The 15280-nt window shown below is 45.7% G+C and overlaps 1 protein-coding gene across 1 annotated transcript in view; it reads left to right on the forward strand.

Moving 5' to 3' along the window:
- The first annotated feature begins 1387 nt into the window (after positions 1-1387).
- The window catches only part of TDRD12 (tudor domain containing 12), a 49743-nt gene continuing 35850 nt past the window's right edge, over positions 1388-15280 (forward strand). Inside the window, exons 1-8 of the mRNA XM_075838434.1 lie at positions 1388-1472; positions 7916-7985; positions 10784-10933; positions 11014-11150; positions 11304-11423; positions 11557-11612; positions 13361-13449; positions 13551-13785. Coding sequence (XP_075694549.1) covers positions 7962-7985; positions 10784-10933; positions 11014-11150; positions 11304-11423; positions 11557-11612; positions 13361-13449; positions 13551-13785 — 811 coding nt within the window. The 5' untranslated portion in view covers positions 1388-1472; positions 7916-7961. The remainder of the gene's footprint in view (positions 1473-7915; positions 7986-10783; positions 10934-11013; positions 11151-11303; positions 11424-11556; positions 11613-13360; positions 13450-13550; positions 13786-15280) is intronic.

Below are 15280 nucleotides of genomic sequence, written 5' to 3' on the forward strand. Positions count from 1 at the left end.
AATTGGTTGCCAGGTGTAGCTGCTTCACTTTTCTTTGTGCCTGACCCATACCACCCAACCATCCCAGATTCAGCGGGATTCCGGGTGGTGTCCCGCTGTCACTAGCGGCAGGTGGTAGATCCCGGTTTCAACTGTAACTGCGTCCTCAGAACCGTCAGCTCCCTGCTCCAGCATTCAACTATGGAGTCCCGGGCCAGAGCAGCACAAGGTCTCTGGCCGGGGACTCCTGTCTTGGGAAAGCCCATGATGTCACTGACCATATATGGTCACAATATGTAACCCAGCACACAGAGGGAGAATTATTTTGATGCAGTAATTTGTAATTGTTGTATCATCATTATTTCACACATATATCTGGATCATAAATATATAAGCGAATATAATCCAAAGAGACGTTTCAGCCTATCCCAGGCCTTTGTTACAGTCGCTGTGCACAGAGAAGGACGAACTTAGAGGAGTGTAAGGCGTCTACCAGACCCTCTGTATGAACAGTGACGTCAGTGGCACCTCCTGGAGCACAATCCTAGGCCAGGGCGTTGCCGACGCTCTGGCTGGAGATTCCCCTCCTGGAAAAGCCCCTGACGTCCGTGCCCACATATGTACAGTGACGTCTGGGGATCTTTCTGAAGTGAAATCTCCGCTCTGTCTGGGGATTCCCCAACTGGAGAAGCCCTGTCTATATATGGACAGTGACGTCAAGGGCTCTTAAGCGGAATCCCAGGCCACAGCGTATCCGATGCTCTGGCCGGGGATTTCGCTTCTAGAGGGAGCCCCAATGGAGCTATCTACAGGGGGTGTTAGCGCTATCTACAGGGGGGTGGGTACTGCTATCTACAGGCAGGGTGGCGCCATCTTGAAGACGGGTGTGGCACTATCTACATGGGCACTGTGGCACTATATGGGCACTGGCACTTTATATGTGGGCACTGGCATTTAATATCTGGGCACTACCTACATGAGTACTGTGGCACTAATGGGCAGTGGCACTTTATATGTGGGCACTGTGTCACTATGTGGGCACTTTCTACAGTGGGCATTGTGGTAGTATCTACAGGGCATTGTTGCACTAAGGGGCATTATACTGTATGGGTGCATCTATGGGGGGGCATTATACTGTATCGGGGGCTTCTGTGTGAACATTATACTGTGCGCGAGCAGCTATTTGCTACGTGCGCCGCATCCGTTGTCCCTCTGCGATACCTGTAAGTTGGGAGTTATACCTGACCTACAAATCTAGTTATAAGTCTGTCATGTCAATGCAGCAGGCCCACGAATACAGCGCAGTTGACCTGACTACGGTAATATGGCCGCCGCGCCGTCATTTCTCCCTCTAGCGTCAGCAAATAGCAACTGCATTTTTCCGCATGGGCATGAAGTCTTTCAACCGGAAGTGACGTCACCAATGCAGCTCCATTCCGGCGTCGTCCTCACGGTGGGAGCGATAAGTTGATGTGGAGAGCGCTGGACAGCGAGTGAGTGACTGATGTATTTATATATATACACCTCAGGAGACAAATACCCAGGGTAGCCATTGTATGTGCAGTCATTTGCAGCTAACGGCACATACGTGTAGGCGACGTGGTTTCTATGACGTCATGCGAACAGTTATAGTGACGTCACAGGCTAAATGTCCCTCTAATGTGTAAAATTGTCACAGTGTGCTATTAAGTGTTTACATGTGAACAGTTATAAAGTGCAAATCTAATGGAAAGAGTATATATATATATATATATATATATATATATATATATATATATATATAATATAATATAAAGTGCTATGCTGTAAAGCAGTAACTACAAGTCCCAGCATGCCATACCTCTAAAATCCTATGTTCAGACACGTATGTAAAGCCACACTATATCGGCTCTGCTATGCCATGTGCATTGAGCGGATCAGCAGCTGTTTTAAATATGGCGCAGTGTCAGACATTTGGCGATAGTCACGTGATCACATGAATCGTCTCTCCCCGTAGGCTGTGTTCACACGTTGCTTAATGTGTCGCGCAATCAAAAACATGTTTTACCTGTAGAAACGGCATGGCCAATAACCGCATTGCAAAACCGGTAAAATGCGTGCGGCTGAAGTGTGAACCCAGCCATAGGGAACAAGTTTTGGGTTGTAACAAATAAGTTAATGGCTCGTACACACAGTAATGGAATTTCTGCAGCAATTCGGCAGAAACGAGCAGGATTTCCACGGCAGAAAAACCGCACCATTTCCTGCGTTTATTACCGCAGAAAATGGTGCATATTTTTCTGCGTTCTCCGCAATCCTGGGAGACGGTGACGTCTCCTCTAAAAACCGCGGCAATCAGTCCACTGACCGCAGCAGGGATTGACATGCTGCGGCTCTGAAAAATCCGCACTGTAGGTCAATTTCTGGTCGGAAATTTCACGCGGCGTTGTTAAGTCTCATCCACTTTGCTGCTGCGTATTTTCCGTCCGCAATTCCGCTACGTGTGAACAAGCCCATACAACCCAAAATAATCATCTGCATGCGTTTTACCGTGAGTTGCCGTTTTTCACAGGTAAAACACTCTTGTTAATATGCTTCACTTCTAAAAATCGCACCGCCAATTACGTCATCGGCCACGCGGCACGATACAGCTTCATTTGAACCCAGTCTGACGGGCAATTTACAGGGTAATTCTGAAGTCAGTTTTATGGATCTGGACAGTCACATGCACCGTAGTCCACTATTTCCGTCAGTCCTACCAGGCTGAATTTTTGGACCAGGCGATGAGACGTGCGCTGTCTCAGGAGTGAGTGACCTTTTTTATTTTACTGCAGTTTGGCCCCATGCGCACGACCGTAAAAATTGTCCGAAATTGCGGACCGTAATACGGTCTTCAATTACCGAATTGAATTGAATTACGGTCTATCGCTACTGATAGATTTCCGTGCCATAGAACTGTACCGCAAAAGATAGAACATGTCCTATCTTTTGCTTTTTACGGGCCGCGCTCCCATACTTTGCGAGCACGGGCCAAATATCCGGGAAGCTGTCTGCGGTCGGCCGTGCCTCCATCGTGGCCCGTGATTACGGGCACGGCCGTGTGCATGAGGCCTTACTGACATTTTTTAGAATCTCGGGCAGCCCCTTTGATAGGTTGTTATCTGTGTGGAATATGTTGTTTGTACCTTTTGGGTTCATTTACATGAGACATTTTTGACCCCGCGGTCAAGACGATCACAAGAAAAACACATTTCCATGGCCTGGCAGGCATTGACTACAGGCAGACCTGGGGGCCTTTTTTAGGTACCCGGCTGCCATAGAAGATCTTATCGCAGGGTGCCGGTGGGGTGAGAGAGGGAGCCCCCTCTCTCCAAAACCACTCCGATGCGGCGCTCGCTATTGAGCGCCGCATCTGAGGGGATAAACGGGCGAGTTTGATCCTTATTTCGATCTCGTCCGTTCCAGCAGGTCTTCTCCCAGCCCTCAGCAACTTCCGGCACCTGAGAACAGGGAGATTTACCTCCTCCCCGCTTTGTTTCTTTATTCCGATGCAGCGCCGTAAAAAGGCAATTGGCATTGGAATAAAGCCCGTTAGTGGCCGCCGTAAAAACACCTATGGGCGGTCACTGACGGGTTAAATCCGTTTTTCTTGTGACCATTTTGACCGCGCGGTCAATAATATCATGTAAATGGCACCCCAAAGGCACGTCTAACAACACGCATAAAAGGCGATTCTACGCTCATAACATAAATAACGGAACAGAACGCCGTATTTCCCATTGAAATCAATGGGCAGATGTTTGTAGGCGTTCTGCTTCCGATTTTTCAGCCGTTTTTCGGGTCGTTTACGGCTTGAAAAACGGCTGAAAATAGCCTGTGTGAACATACCTCAAGACTAATCCACTGTGGGTCTTCCGCGCTAAAATTTTGCAGCCTTTCCGTTCCATGTGGATCCAGCCTAAGAACCGCGAGTCTGGGGCAGTACCATAAGGCCGTGGGGAAGTGCACTTAGCGTGAAATGACACTTGCTGAGGTCTTGAAGAGGGTCTGTGCAGCATTGGTGCAGATTTACTATACCAAATGCTCCAGAATAAAGCAGGTGGTGGTTGTGAAGGAAAATGTCTGCAGATCACAGAATAAGGATAAAAACGGATCAGTTAAAAACCCCATTGAAATCAAAATTACGGATACAAACGGATTACAATTCGTTTGCATCGGTTTTACATTAACACCAATGATGAAAATAACCCGTCCATTAGACATCCATTTTTTTGAACGGAGAAAAAGTCCTGTACTCTGCGCTATTATCTCCGTCACAAAAACGGATGCAATTATAAATCCCAATGATTTCAATGGGATTTTTAACGGATCCATTTTTATCCTTATCTAAAAACGGATCAGAGTAACAGATTACACAACGCAAGTGTGAATTTCGCCTAATCTTCAATGAGTGATAACTACATAATATCTAATAGGTTTATTTAAAAATACAAGGAGAGTGCAAATAAATAGATGAATACATATCTGTAAGCAGCTGTATATGGAAAATAACAACGTAAATACGCACGTATCAAAATGAATCCACAAAACAAATGGTCATGGAGCCAAGGGAGGATTTACACAAACGTGATTTTCGTCCGTGCAGCCCGCGTGGTATTCACGCAGGTCGCACGGACCTATACAAGTCTATGGGGCAGTGCAGACAGTCCGTGAGTTTTGCGCAGCGTGATTCTGCTGAAAAAAAACTCACGACATGTTCTATATTTAGGCGTTTTTCGCTCATCACGCACCCATTGAAGTCAATGGGTGCGTGAAGATCACGCATGCCCCACGGAAGCACTTCCGTGGGACAAGCGTGATTCGCACAATAACAGTAAAAGAATGAATGTAAACAGAAAAGCACCACGTGCTTTTCTGTTTACAAACATCCAAACGGAGTGTCATAAAAATGCCGGCTGCGCGAAAAGCACGCAGCCGCGCATCCATATGAACAGGGCACACAGAGCTGTCAAGTGCCTTTTGCGCACGCAAAACGCCGCGGTTTTTGCGTGCGCATAACGCTCACGTTCGTCTGAATCCGGCCTAAGAATGAATTGGGTAGCTCTAAAAAAATGGTTGTGATACGATAAAAGTGTATAACCAGCCGTGTGGTATAGAATCGACTAAAAAAATACACGTATAATCCATATAAGACAGATACCTAGAAAACGAATATATACTGCCCGTACATATATAACAAGTGTATGTTCACACGGAGTCAAAAGCAGAGCGGTTTTCAGAGACAACGGCCTCTGATTTTGAGCCGTTTTTGAAACTGAAAAAGTTTTTTGAGCCGTTTTTCTAGACATTTTTGGAGCTTCCCAATAGCTGGAGTTCCGGGCAGAGCGCTAGTATAGTCTCTGCTCTGGGAAAGTCTCTGACATCACTGTCCATACATCGACAGTGATGTCAGGGGCTTCCCCAGAGCAGGAGCAGGAGTCCCAGTGATGTCAGGAGCACAGCTGGAGTCCCAGGAAGAGCCACTGTTGCAGCATCTAGGGGTTTGTTGCTTTATCTGCAGAGGGCACTGTGGCAGCATCCGCAGAGGGCGCTGTGGCAGCATCCGCAGAGGGCGCTGTGGCAGCATCCGCAGAGGGCGCTGTGGCAGCATCCGCAGAGGGCGCTGTGGCAGCATCCGCAGAGGGCACTGTAATGACAGGGTAGGGAGACAGACAGGTGAGCCCCAATCTACCCGCCACTCAGTCCCTGCCCACCTGCACGGCCCGTCCTAGGCGATGGCGTACAACTGGGCGACGGTCCCTACGCTCAATATGTGCACGACAGACAAACAGACAAGGGTACACAGAAGCTAAGGGAAATGGGGCAGTTGCCCACGGCAACACCGTGAGCAACAAAAGTCGTGAACGAGCCGAGTCAAACCAGGAGTGTACGAGGTACCAAACCCAGAGCAGGAGCGTAGTCAGTAAAGCCAGGGTCAAAATGAAGCAGGGTCAATAGTATTTAGCAGGAGCAGCAGAGCCAGGAAACAGGCAAAGGAGGAGCAGGAAAGGCAGGTATAAATAGACAGAGGGCGGGAGCTAGCTCCGTCTGGCCAGGCTGTGATAGGCTCTCCCAGTCCTCAGCCTCCCAGCCTGACTGGTAGAAGATCGTGTCACTCTCTCAGACTTAGGAGCAGGTGCAGACTGATTACCCATGGGCGTCGACACAAGCTGTGTCTGGCAGATCCTTTACAGGCACTGTGGCATTATCCTCAGAGGGCACTGTAACACCATCTAAAAAGGGGCTGCCCAATCTTGACATGTGTGTCTGCGAAACGCTGCTGACTGAGCCGCCGGACTGCATTTAGCGACACTTAAACTGGAAAACTGGATTGTTGAAATAAGCACGTGGAGAAATCTCTCAAATTTTAAACCTAGCGGTATTATTATAGTAATGTAGTGTTATAGTGTTATAGAAGATCAAATAACTAATTGATTAACAATAATTTTGTATTGTATCAAATTTGAAAGTAATGCGGCCCGTCAACTTCCCATTTTTTCTACATGTGGCCCACTTACCCGGCCGAGTTTGAGACCCCTGAGTTAGGGTAAGGCCACACGGTGCGTCGTTACGCGGTTTTGTTGCGTTTGAAAACCGCATGACGTCAACTGCATGCGTTTTTTGTCTCTGTAATGCTGCAGTTGTGTTGTGTTAAAGGAAATAATTGATGGACATCGTTTTCACCCGTGTTGAAGTTTGTTAGGGGCTGCCTGTATATAGTTCATTACAATGCATTGCAGGACTGTTAGCAAAAACGCCAGCAGTTCAGCAACAACTTTAGCAGCGCGGTCAGTAACTGCATGCGGTCGCACATTATGAAGATGCAGTTAACTTCACAAAAACCACATTGTAATATAATAGCAGCCGTCTGTCCATTACACAAATTTCACCATTGAATTCGATTGAAAAAATGACTTGCTGCAGTTTAAAACTGCAACATAAACGCACCGTGACCGCACGTGTGGCCGCACCCTTAAGGAAGGTCTTGATCGGGAACCCTTCCTGTCTAATGATCGAACAGCTTCTTTGGCACCATGTGTGATGATGGAACAGCAAAGACAACATGTTTTTCACACTTGTATGAAACTGTGATCGATGGAAAAAGAGAAATATGTTTAAATACATCTTTTGTAGAGTCTGCTGGGTGCCAGAATGTTTCTTAGAGTTTTGGATCTTCTCTATGTGATCTTGGGGCTGTGGATCTTTGCTATGTGATCTTGGGGCTGTGGATCTTCGCTATGTGATCTTGGGGCTGTGGATCTTCGCTATGTGATCTCGGGGTTGTGGATCTTCGCTATGTGATCTCGGGGCTGTGGATCTTCGCTATGTCATCTCGGGGTTGTGGATCTTTGCTATGTCATCTTGGGGTTGTGGATCTTTGCTATGTCATCTCGGGGTTGTGGATCTTTGCTATGTCATCTCGGGGTTGTGCATCTTCGCTATGTCATCTTGGGGTTGTGCATCTTCGCTATATCATCTTGGGGTTGTGGATCTTCGCTATGTGTTCTTGGGGTTGTGGATTTTTGCTATGTCATCTCGGGGTTGTGCATCTTCGCTATGTCATCTCGGGGTTGTTGGGCAGCTGGTCCTTGAGGAAAGCGTCATTGCACCGAATACTCCAGTGGCGTGTCAATGCGTTTCTAACACTACTGTGACCAGTATTAAAGGCAGTGATAAAATTATGTTTATGTGAATTAATTTCACATGGTTTTCTGCTATTAGACAGACATTCGCGTTGTGACCATTTCTTAGCTCTACCAAGGGCATTTTGCATCAGGTTGGACGGATATTTTTTTTCTTTACAACGGTTGACCAAAACTTAAATTATTCTTTTTTAAAGGTGTCAATATTAGAGCAATTCTTTTGAATTGACGCTTACTAACGGCCTCCATATATCCTCTCTCTTTGTTTGTTACAGATCAGTATAAAGAATTATCCAAGCTGCCTGTGAAGTTCATAGAAACATGTACAGTCTGTCAGTACTACAGGTAAAGAGTGAAATAAGCATTCATCTTTTCTTTAGGCTTTATTTTCAAACATTTTTGTTGTACAAAACACGTACCAATATACAGTCAAGACAAAATAAAGGACATCCGGAAAGGCAAGTACCAGAGAGAAATGACAATTCAGAGTAAATACGTCACAGAACATATGCAAAATAAATGAGATTATCATTCCCGAGAGCCCAACGGAGTCCAACTACCATACACACACATTCATCCTTGTGCTCAACCCCCCCCCCCCCCGACATTTCCAAGTGACACTTAAACCGCAGTCTCGAGACTCTCCAACCACCTCGACCAAATTTTTCCGAATTTAACTGGGCACTCCCTACTAAGGCCCTGTTCACACTGAGTATTTTGACAAGCTTTTTGGAGCGGAATCCGCTCCGCAAAACTCATCAAAAACCGGCCGAAAATGCCTCCCATTGATTTAAATGGGAGGCGGGGGCGGTTTTGTCCTGCCGCGAGCGGTAAAACCACCTTGCGGGAGAAAGAAGGGACATGTCCTATCTTCTCGCGTTTACGCCTCTGACCTCCCATTGACATCAATGGGAGACAGAGAAAGCGTATTTCGCTGAGTTTTTTGCCCGTAGCACTCAATGGGCGCGAGCAAAAAACACGGCGAAAATCGCGGTAAATGACATGCAGGAAGAACAAAATCTGCCTCGAAATCTCAAACGGAATTTTGAGGCAGAATTTTCCTCCTGCAAAAAACTCAGTGTGAACGAGGCCTAAGGTAGAGCTTCTTATACATAGGTACATACTTATTTACTAGTTGCAGCCAGTGTGTCAAACTCGGGCAGTCTGTGCTCCTCCAAGCCATAATTACAATCTTCCGGGCACAAAACATGACAAAGCGAATGAATATCTTATCATAGCGGGTGTGTATAACGTCATCCATAATACCCAAGAGGCGCATCTGAGGGGTAAGAAGCCGTGGCTGCTCATAATGGGTATGAAGAAATTCCACCACCTCTGCCCAAAAGGGGGCAACTCTGGGACACATCCACATCAATGTAAGAAGGTGCCAACATCTGACTGGCAGCGAAAACACCCGTCCGAAGTCAATGCTCCCATCCGCTGAAGCCTAACTGGTGTGTAATAGATCCTAAGCAAAAACCTAGACTGTATTAGAAAATCCCTTGCACTCACCACTGAATCAAAAAAGGAAGATTCCACCTCCCGCCAGTCCTCCTCTGTCAAGGTAGGGACAAGATCCCTCCATTGCAGAAAAGCCTTATCAAATGGTCTAGTTCCCATGGATGTATAATTTAGTGAGGGAGAGATCTGGAGCACCGAGCAGGTCCTCTAATCCAGAGAAACCCAGCTGAGGCGACGGAGAGCCAAATTGGGCACAACAGGCATGTCGTAGCTGGAGATAACGAAAAAAACATGTCCCTGAAATGTTATATCTCTCTTGAAGTTCAGAAAAGGATACCAATTTGACCCCTGCCCCTGACCACATCACCGCTCCCGGCAATGATTCCAGATGAGGCAACCAAGGATTACTCCATAGTGGAGTCCTAGGGGAGCATGAGGGACCGTAGTAACCTTTAATAAGCATTCATCTTAAAGTGTAACTAAACTTTTTAAAAACTTTTGACATGTCAGTGACACGTTAAAAGTTTTTAAATTGGTGGGGGTGCGAGCGCTGAGATCCCCACTGATCACTAAATCGAAGCTACAGAAGTGCTCGGGTGAGCGATGTGCCGCTCTGTTTCTAATAGTCTCTCCTCGGAGCGGTGTATGGGCTCAATAGAAAAATCTATGAGTCCATACACTACTGGCTGGACTTTCCGAGGAAAGCCAAACAGAAAGCAAGCAGCACAGCGCTCACCCGAGCGCTTCTGCCGCTTTGTTTTAGCGATGGGGGGGGTCTCAGTGCTCAGACCCCGACCCATCAAGACTTCTGACAAATCACTTACATGTCAAAAGTTTTTTAAAAGTTTAGTTACCCTTTAAAGAAGACCAGTAACCTCTCCTGACATGTCTGTTTTCAAAAAAGGAAACCATGTGCATTAAATAACAGTTCTGTAACATCTTTTCTTAAAACTCTATGCTGTGCCGTTCCTCTGTTATTCCTCTTAGAAATTTATGAATAAATTGTCAACTGGGTATTACCAGTTGTGGGTGTGTCCCTACACAGTAACAATATGCAATGAGTGCTGACAGGGTGAGACTGTCTAGGGACACACTCCTTGACAAGGGGAATGGTAACACCCAGTTCTTTAATTAATTCATACATTTCTGGGAGGAATAACTGAGGAATGGCACAGTTCTAAAAATATATATATCAGAATTTTAATTTTATGGGGAATACAATTTTCTACTAAACCAGGCATGTCCGGAGAGGTGATAAAGCTTCAAAAAGTTTTATCTAAGGATAGCGACATGTCAGAAGTTTTGATTGGTGGGGTCCGGACACTGAGACACCCCACTAATTGCTAGAACAAAAGGTCTGAAGTGCTCAACTGTGCCCTTATCGCTCTGATTAATCTTTTCCGGATCTGGGGGAGGCCAGGTTAGGCTTCGTTCATGAACGGAATCCCAACACAAATGTGAACGAAGCCTTAGCGGAGTAGGGACTGGTAGACTTTCTAACCCTGTACCACCTGCTGCTCGGCTATCTCAGGAGAGCTGATAAGGGGTGCAGTACTAATCCCATCGCTGCAGGCACTTTGTTCCAACGATCGGTGGTATATGAGATACCATTTGACAATTGATTACATATATATATATATCTATATCTATCTCACGTGCTGCTATGTACACACCCTATTCAGGTGGTAGACCCGAGCTGCTTCTTCTGTGAAATATTGAAGGAAAGTGACAGCAAGGAGTATGAGCAGCTGTTTATGGAGCTGAATTTCCTGTACAGCACAGTATACAGAGATGTAGAGGAGCTGAAGCCGGTGTCGTTACCTGTTGGGACGGTAAGTTACAATCATTTCTATAGGTGTGAACAGGTGTCAGTCGCCTCACGATAGATACCGATGTTTATGTTTTCTTTCAGTTTTGCATAGTTTTCTATGAAAAAACGAAGAGTTGGTGCAGAGCCATACTGGAATCCACCACTTGTAGCGCGCAGGATGAGCTGGTGGATTGTTTTCTCCTGGATTATGCCCTATACTGTCCCATTAAGAAGACCAAGTGAGAGGCCTCTCTGATCTAAAACATGTCAACCACACATATAGAACACCTATAGAAAAAAGTACCAAATCATAGACCTGCATAACACAGCACAGACGTCACACCCTGCCCACAACATCACTGTATAGCCGTTGTGTTCTTCTGTGATTGCAGAATTCGGTATCCTGTGGAGGAATGTAAAAAACTTCCAGTCCGTGCAAAGAAATTTAAGTTGCACCAGATTCAGCCAATATCGCTGTGCATCGATGTCTCTGAAAACAAATCAGAGTTGAGGTGAGTGAATTGATAGTGTGTAAGGGTAAACCCTCAAGCCATTTCTGCTGTCAATAACGTTGGTATGGATGGGTACCTTTCACTTTACGTTGTTCCATTCCTTTATTCTTACACAACTGTTTTTGTTTTTTAGACTGGCAAAAAGCTGGGACACTTCTGCAATCCATTACTTTCAGCAGCTGCTTAACGGTAACGTGTAATGTTAGGGTGTCGGCAGTTCATAGGGCTGTCCAATGGAAGACGTAGATGGAAAATTGTTAGTATATGCAATCAGTACCTGATCATGGTCCCTTCATTTTTGGGATGAGTGGTGTTCATAGCGTTCAACCCTCTCTAAACAAGAGAATTTAAAGAGGATCTGTCACTAGTTCAGTAATGTCCAATCTGATAGCTAATCTAATAGGCGCTGTCACACTGATAATGATAGTGAGAATTGTGTCCCAAAAAGTTTTATTATTTTAAAAGTTATGAGCTTTTTTCTATACTAGACAAGTGGGCGTCACCAACCGGGGATTCCCCTGAGGTGGGGCTCCTCCCAGCCTCCTGTCCTATCAGCATGAAGCTGCTTCACGCAGTGTGAGAGACTGAGGCCCCATGCACACGTCCGTAATTGCGGACCGTAGTACGATCCGCAATTACGGACCCATTCAGCTCTATTGGCCACGGACACCTTTCCGTATCGCTACGGATAGGTGTCCGTGCTGTAGAACGGCCGGGAATTATGGAGCACGTCCTATTTTTCGTATTTTACGACCATGCTCCCATACTTCATATGGGAGAACGGCCCGAAAATGCGGGCTGCGTCCGGCCATGCCCGCAATCGTGGGCCGTGATTACGGGCACAGCCGTGTGCATGAGGCCTGAGCCTGGAGGGAAGGGGATCATAATAGCCATGTCTTGGGCTGTGGACGACCTAGAACAGTTCTCGTGCCATATGAAAAATTGAATTGGGCCTCTACACTTTTTCGATCGGTGGGGTCCCAACAGTCAGACTCCCACTGACCAGGTATAAGTTTCCGTAATCCCGGACCACCTCCACCAAGTCTCCGTTTGGATGCGGGGCCCTGGTTGTGGGACACGCGTGTCTCCGATATTTATGGCTTGTCCTGGTGGATATGCCATAAATGTCTAAGATGGTTATTCCTCTTTTGAGTTTATGGGACAGGAAGCCGCTGTCTGACCGGTGCCGTTATCAGCTGCAGTAACTCAAGGGGCTGCGCTTTTATAACGTGGTCACTCAAAGCAAAGTCGGCTTCCTTATTTCAGGTTTTCATGGCAGTCCGTCTCAGTAAGGGGACCCCCACCCTATCTCCCATGGCTGAATCTATGCACATAAAGTATGAAACGTGATCTGGTACCAGTGACCAAATGTTTATTTGGCCATCCGGGATGTGTCAGGCAGAGCGGAGCCTTAACCCATAATTATAGCGACTATAAGGTATATTTTTAAGGTACGTTACTGGGAAGTGTAGTTCACTGTTGACATCAGGAGAGGAAGTATGGGTATCGATAGAAGTCAATATAACTGGCAGCATGGGGCATAACAGCGCAGGAAGAATGATAACATGTGGGGTTATTAAAGGGGTTAAAAAAACAACTGGCCACAGAATATGTATAAAAAAAACAACTATAATAATACATTACAAAAATACTCACCTGTTCAATCCCCCACCGCTCCAGGGCCTGTGGTCCTCCGCTCATCATTGTTTACATGCCAGCAGTGATGACATGCCATACCACACGTGACTGCTGCGGGCAATCACTGGTCACAGTGGTCATCTGCTGCATTTACTGGCCCCGATGCTGCGGCCTGCCATCTGCTGGAGTGGTCACATGTCTCTAGAATTACTTGACCCCCCCCCCCCCTAGCGAGATATCAGCCTGTGTCTGGAAAAGCATCACAAAATAGAACAACACCAAATGTTTATTCTTTCTAGAGTCCCTCAAGATTGAAGCTCAGATCTGCTCGGTGGAGAATAACTGCACGGGTGTGAACCTTTACCTGACTACGACTACAGATTCAGTGGTAAGACAATGCAATGTGTCATACAGAAATACTGCGTAAATATTCACCCTTCAGAAACCATTAGCGATAAACATCTGTGGATTTTATCTGTTGATTCAAAGATTTGCGCCAATGACGATCTAGTGGCCAAAAAGTATGCTTGTTATGAAAATGGGAATCCTGAAGACAAGATGAAAAATGGCAAAGTTACTTTTTCTCCTGCCAAGATTCTGCAAAATGGAGACACATCTATTTCTCTTGCGGAAGAACAATCTTTAGAAATGCAGAAGCCGGGGGTAGTGAGCATCCGTGGTCCTACGTTGTGGCGAGATTCAAACTCTCCAAATCAGCCAATAGGTAAGAACAGACTCATTTCTAAATCTTATTCTTTTTTGTGCTGCCATTGACTCAATTTATGACTCGCTCAATTCACACCTCAGCATTGGTCTCCAAGCTATGGCTCTCCAGCTGTTGCAAAACTACAACTCCCAGCATGCCCCCACTGGCTGTGCCTTTCAGGGCATGCTGGAAGTTGTGGTTTCACAACAGCTGGAGAGGCACAGGTTGGAGATTTCATTGCATTAATGGGGTTCAACCCTTACCCATCTCTAATCTATAGATTTACGTCAGCAAAGGGTATTTAAATATGGCGCCCGCTAAGAAGCAGTGGGGGTCTCCATAGCCACCGGGTCTCTGCTGCGTTACACAGCAGGGACCCAGCAGCAATGCTTTCGATCAGAAAATGTTATAATTGCAAGCATTTAACCCCTCAGATGCCGGTGTCAGATGTGACCATTGTCATCTGAGGGGTTTTTACTGCCCCCTTTCACTTAGGGGCCGGTCAACGGCTCCCGCGCGGCGAGATCGCGGTAGTCGGTGTACTCCTCTAGCAGCTGGGAGCATTGTGAACGCTCCCAGCCCTGCTATAGGAAGATTGCTAATGAGACCTGCCTGTGGCAGGTCTCAATAGCAATGCACTGATTTTGCCATAGACGGCAATACTGGGATTCTGCAGTCTATGGCATAAGCGATCTAATGATCGTAGGTTCAAGCCCCCTAGGGGGTTAAATAAAAGTAAAAATTCAAATCACCCCCTAGATGACATATAAAAATAATCAGTAATAAACATAAACACATTAGATATTCCCACATTTGAAAATGCCCGAACTATGAAAATATTTATCCAATACAGTGAACGACGTAGCGGGAAAAAAGGTCAAAATGGACGAATCGCTGTTTTTTTGCCACTTCAACCCCTCCCCCCAAAAGATTGAATACAAAGTGACCAAAATGCCTGACATTGCCCAAAATAGTATTAATAAAAACGATTTCTTTCCACTTACAAAAAGACGCCTCGCACAGCTCCGTGCACAGAAATATAAAAAAGTTATGCGGGTCACAATGTGGCGATGCAAAAAAAATGCTTGTTTCTTTCAAACTTTTACATTTTATTTAACCCCTTAATGACCAGCCTATTTTGGACCTTAATGACCAAGCCATTTTTTAAGTTTTTCCATCGTCGCATTCCAAGAGCTATAACGTTTTTATTTTTGCGTCGACATAGCTGTATAAGGTCTTGTTTTTTGCGGGACAAGTTGTACTTTTCAATAGCACCATTTTGGGGGACATATTATTTATTGATTAACTTTTATTTGGGGGGAAATAGAAAAAAACCTGAAATTTAGCCACTCTTTTTCGCGTCTTAAATCTACGCCGTTTACCGTGTGATATAAATAACACAATAACTTTATTCAGCGGGTTGTTACGATTGCAACGATACCAAATTTGTATAGTTTTTGTATGTTTTACTACTTTTACACAGTAAAAACGCTTTTTTTTCAAAATTATTTGT

This window comes from Rhinoderma darwinii, chromosome 9 (assembly GCF_050947455.1).
Source record: "Rhinoderma darwinii isolate aRhiDar2 chromosome 9, aRhiDar2.hap1, whole genome shotgun sequence".
Taxonomy (NCBI): domain Eukaryota; kingdom Metazoa; phylum Chordata; class Amphibia; order Anura; family Rhinodermatidae; genus Rhinoderma; species Rhinoderma darwinii.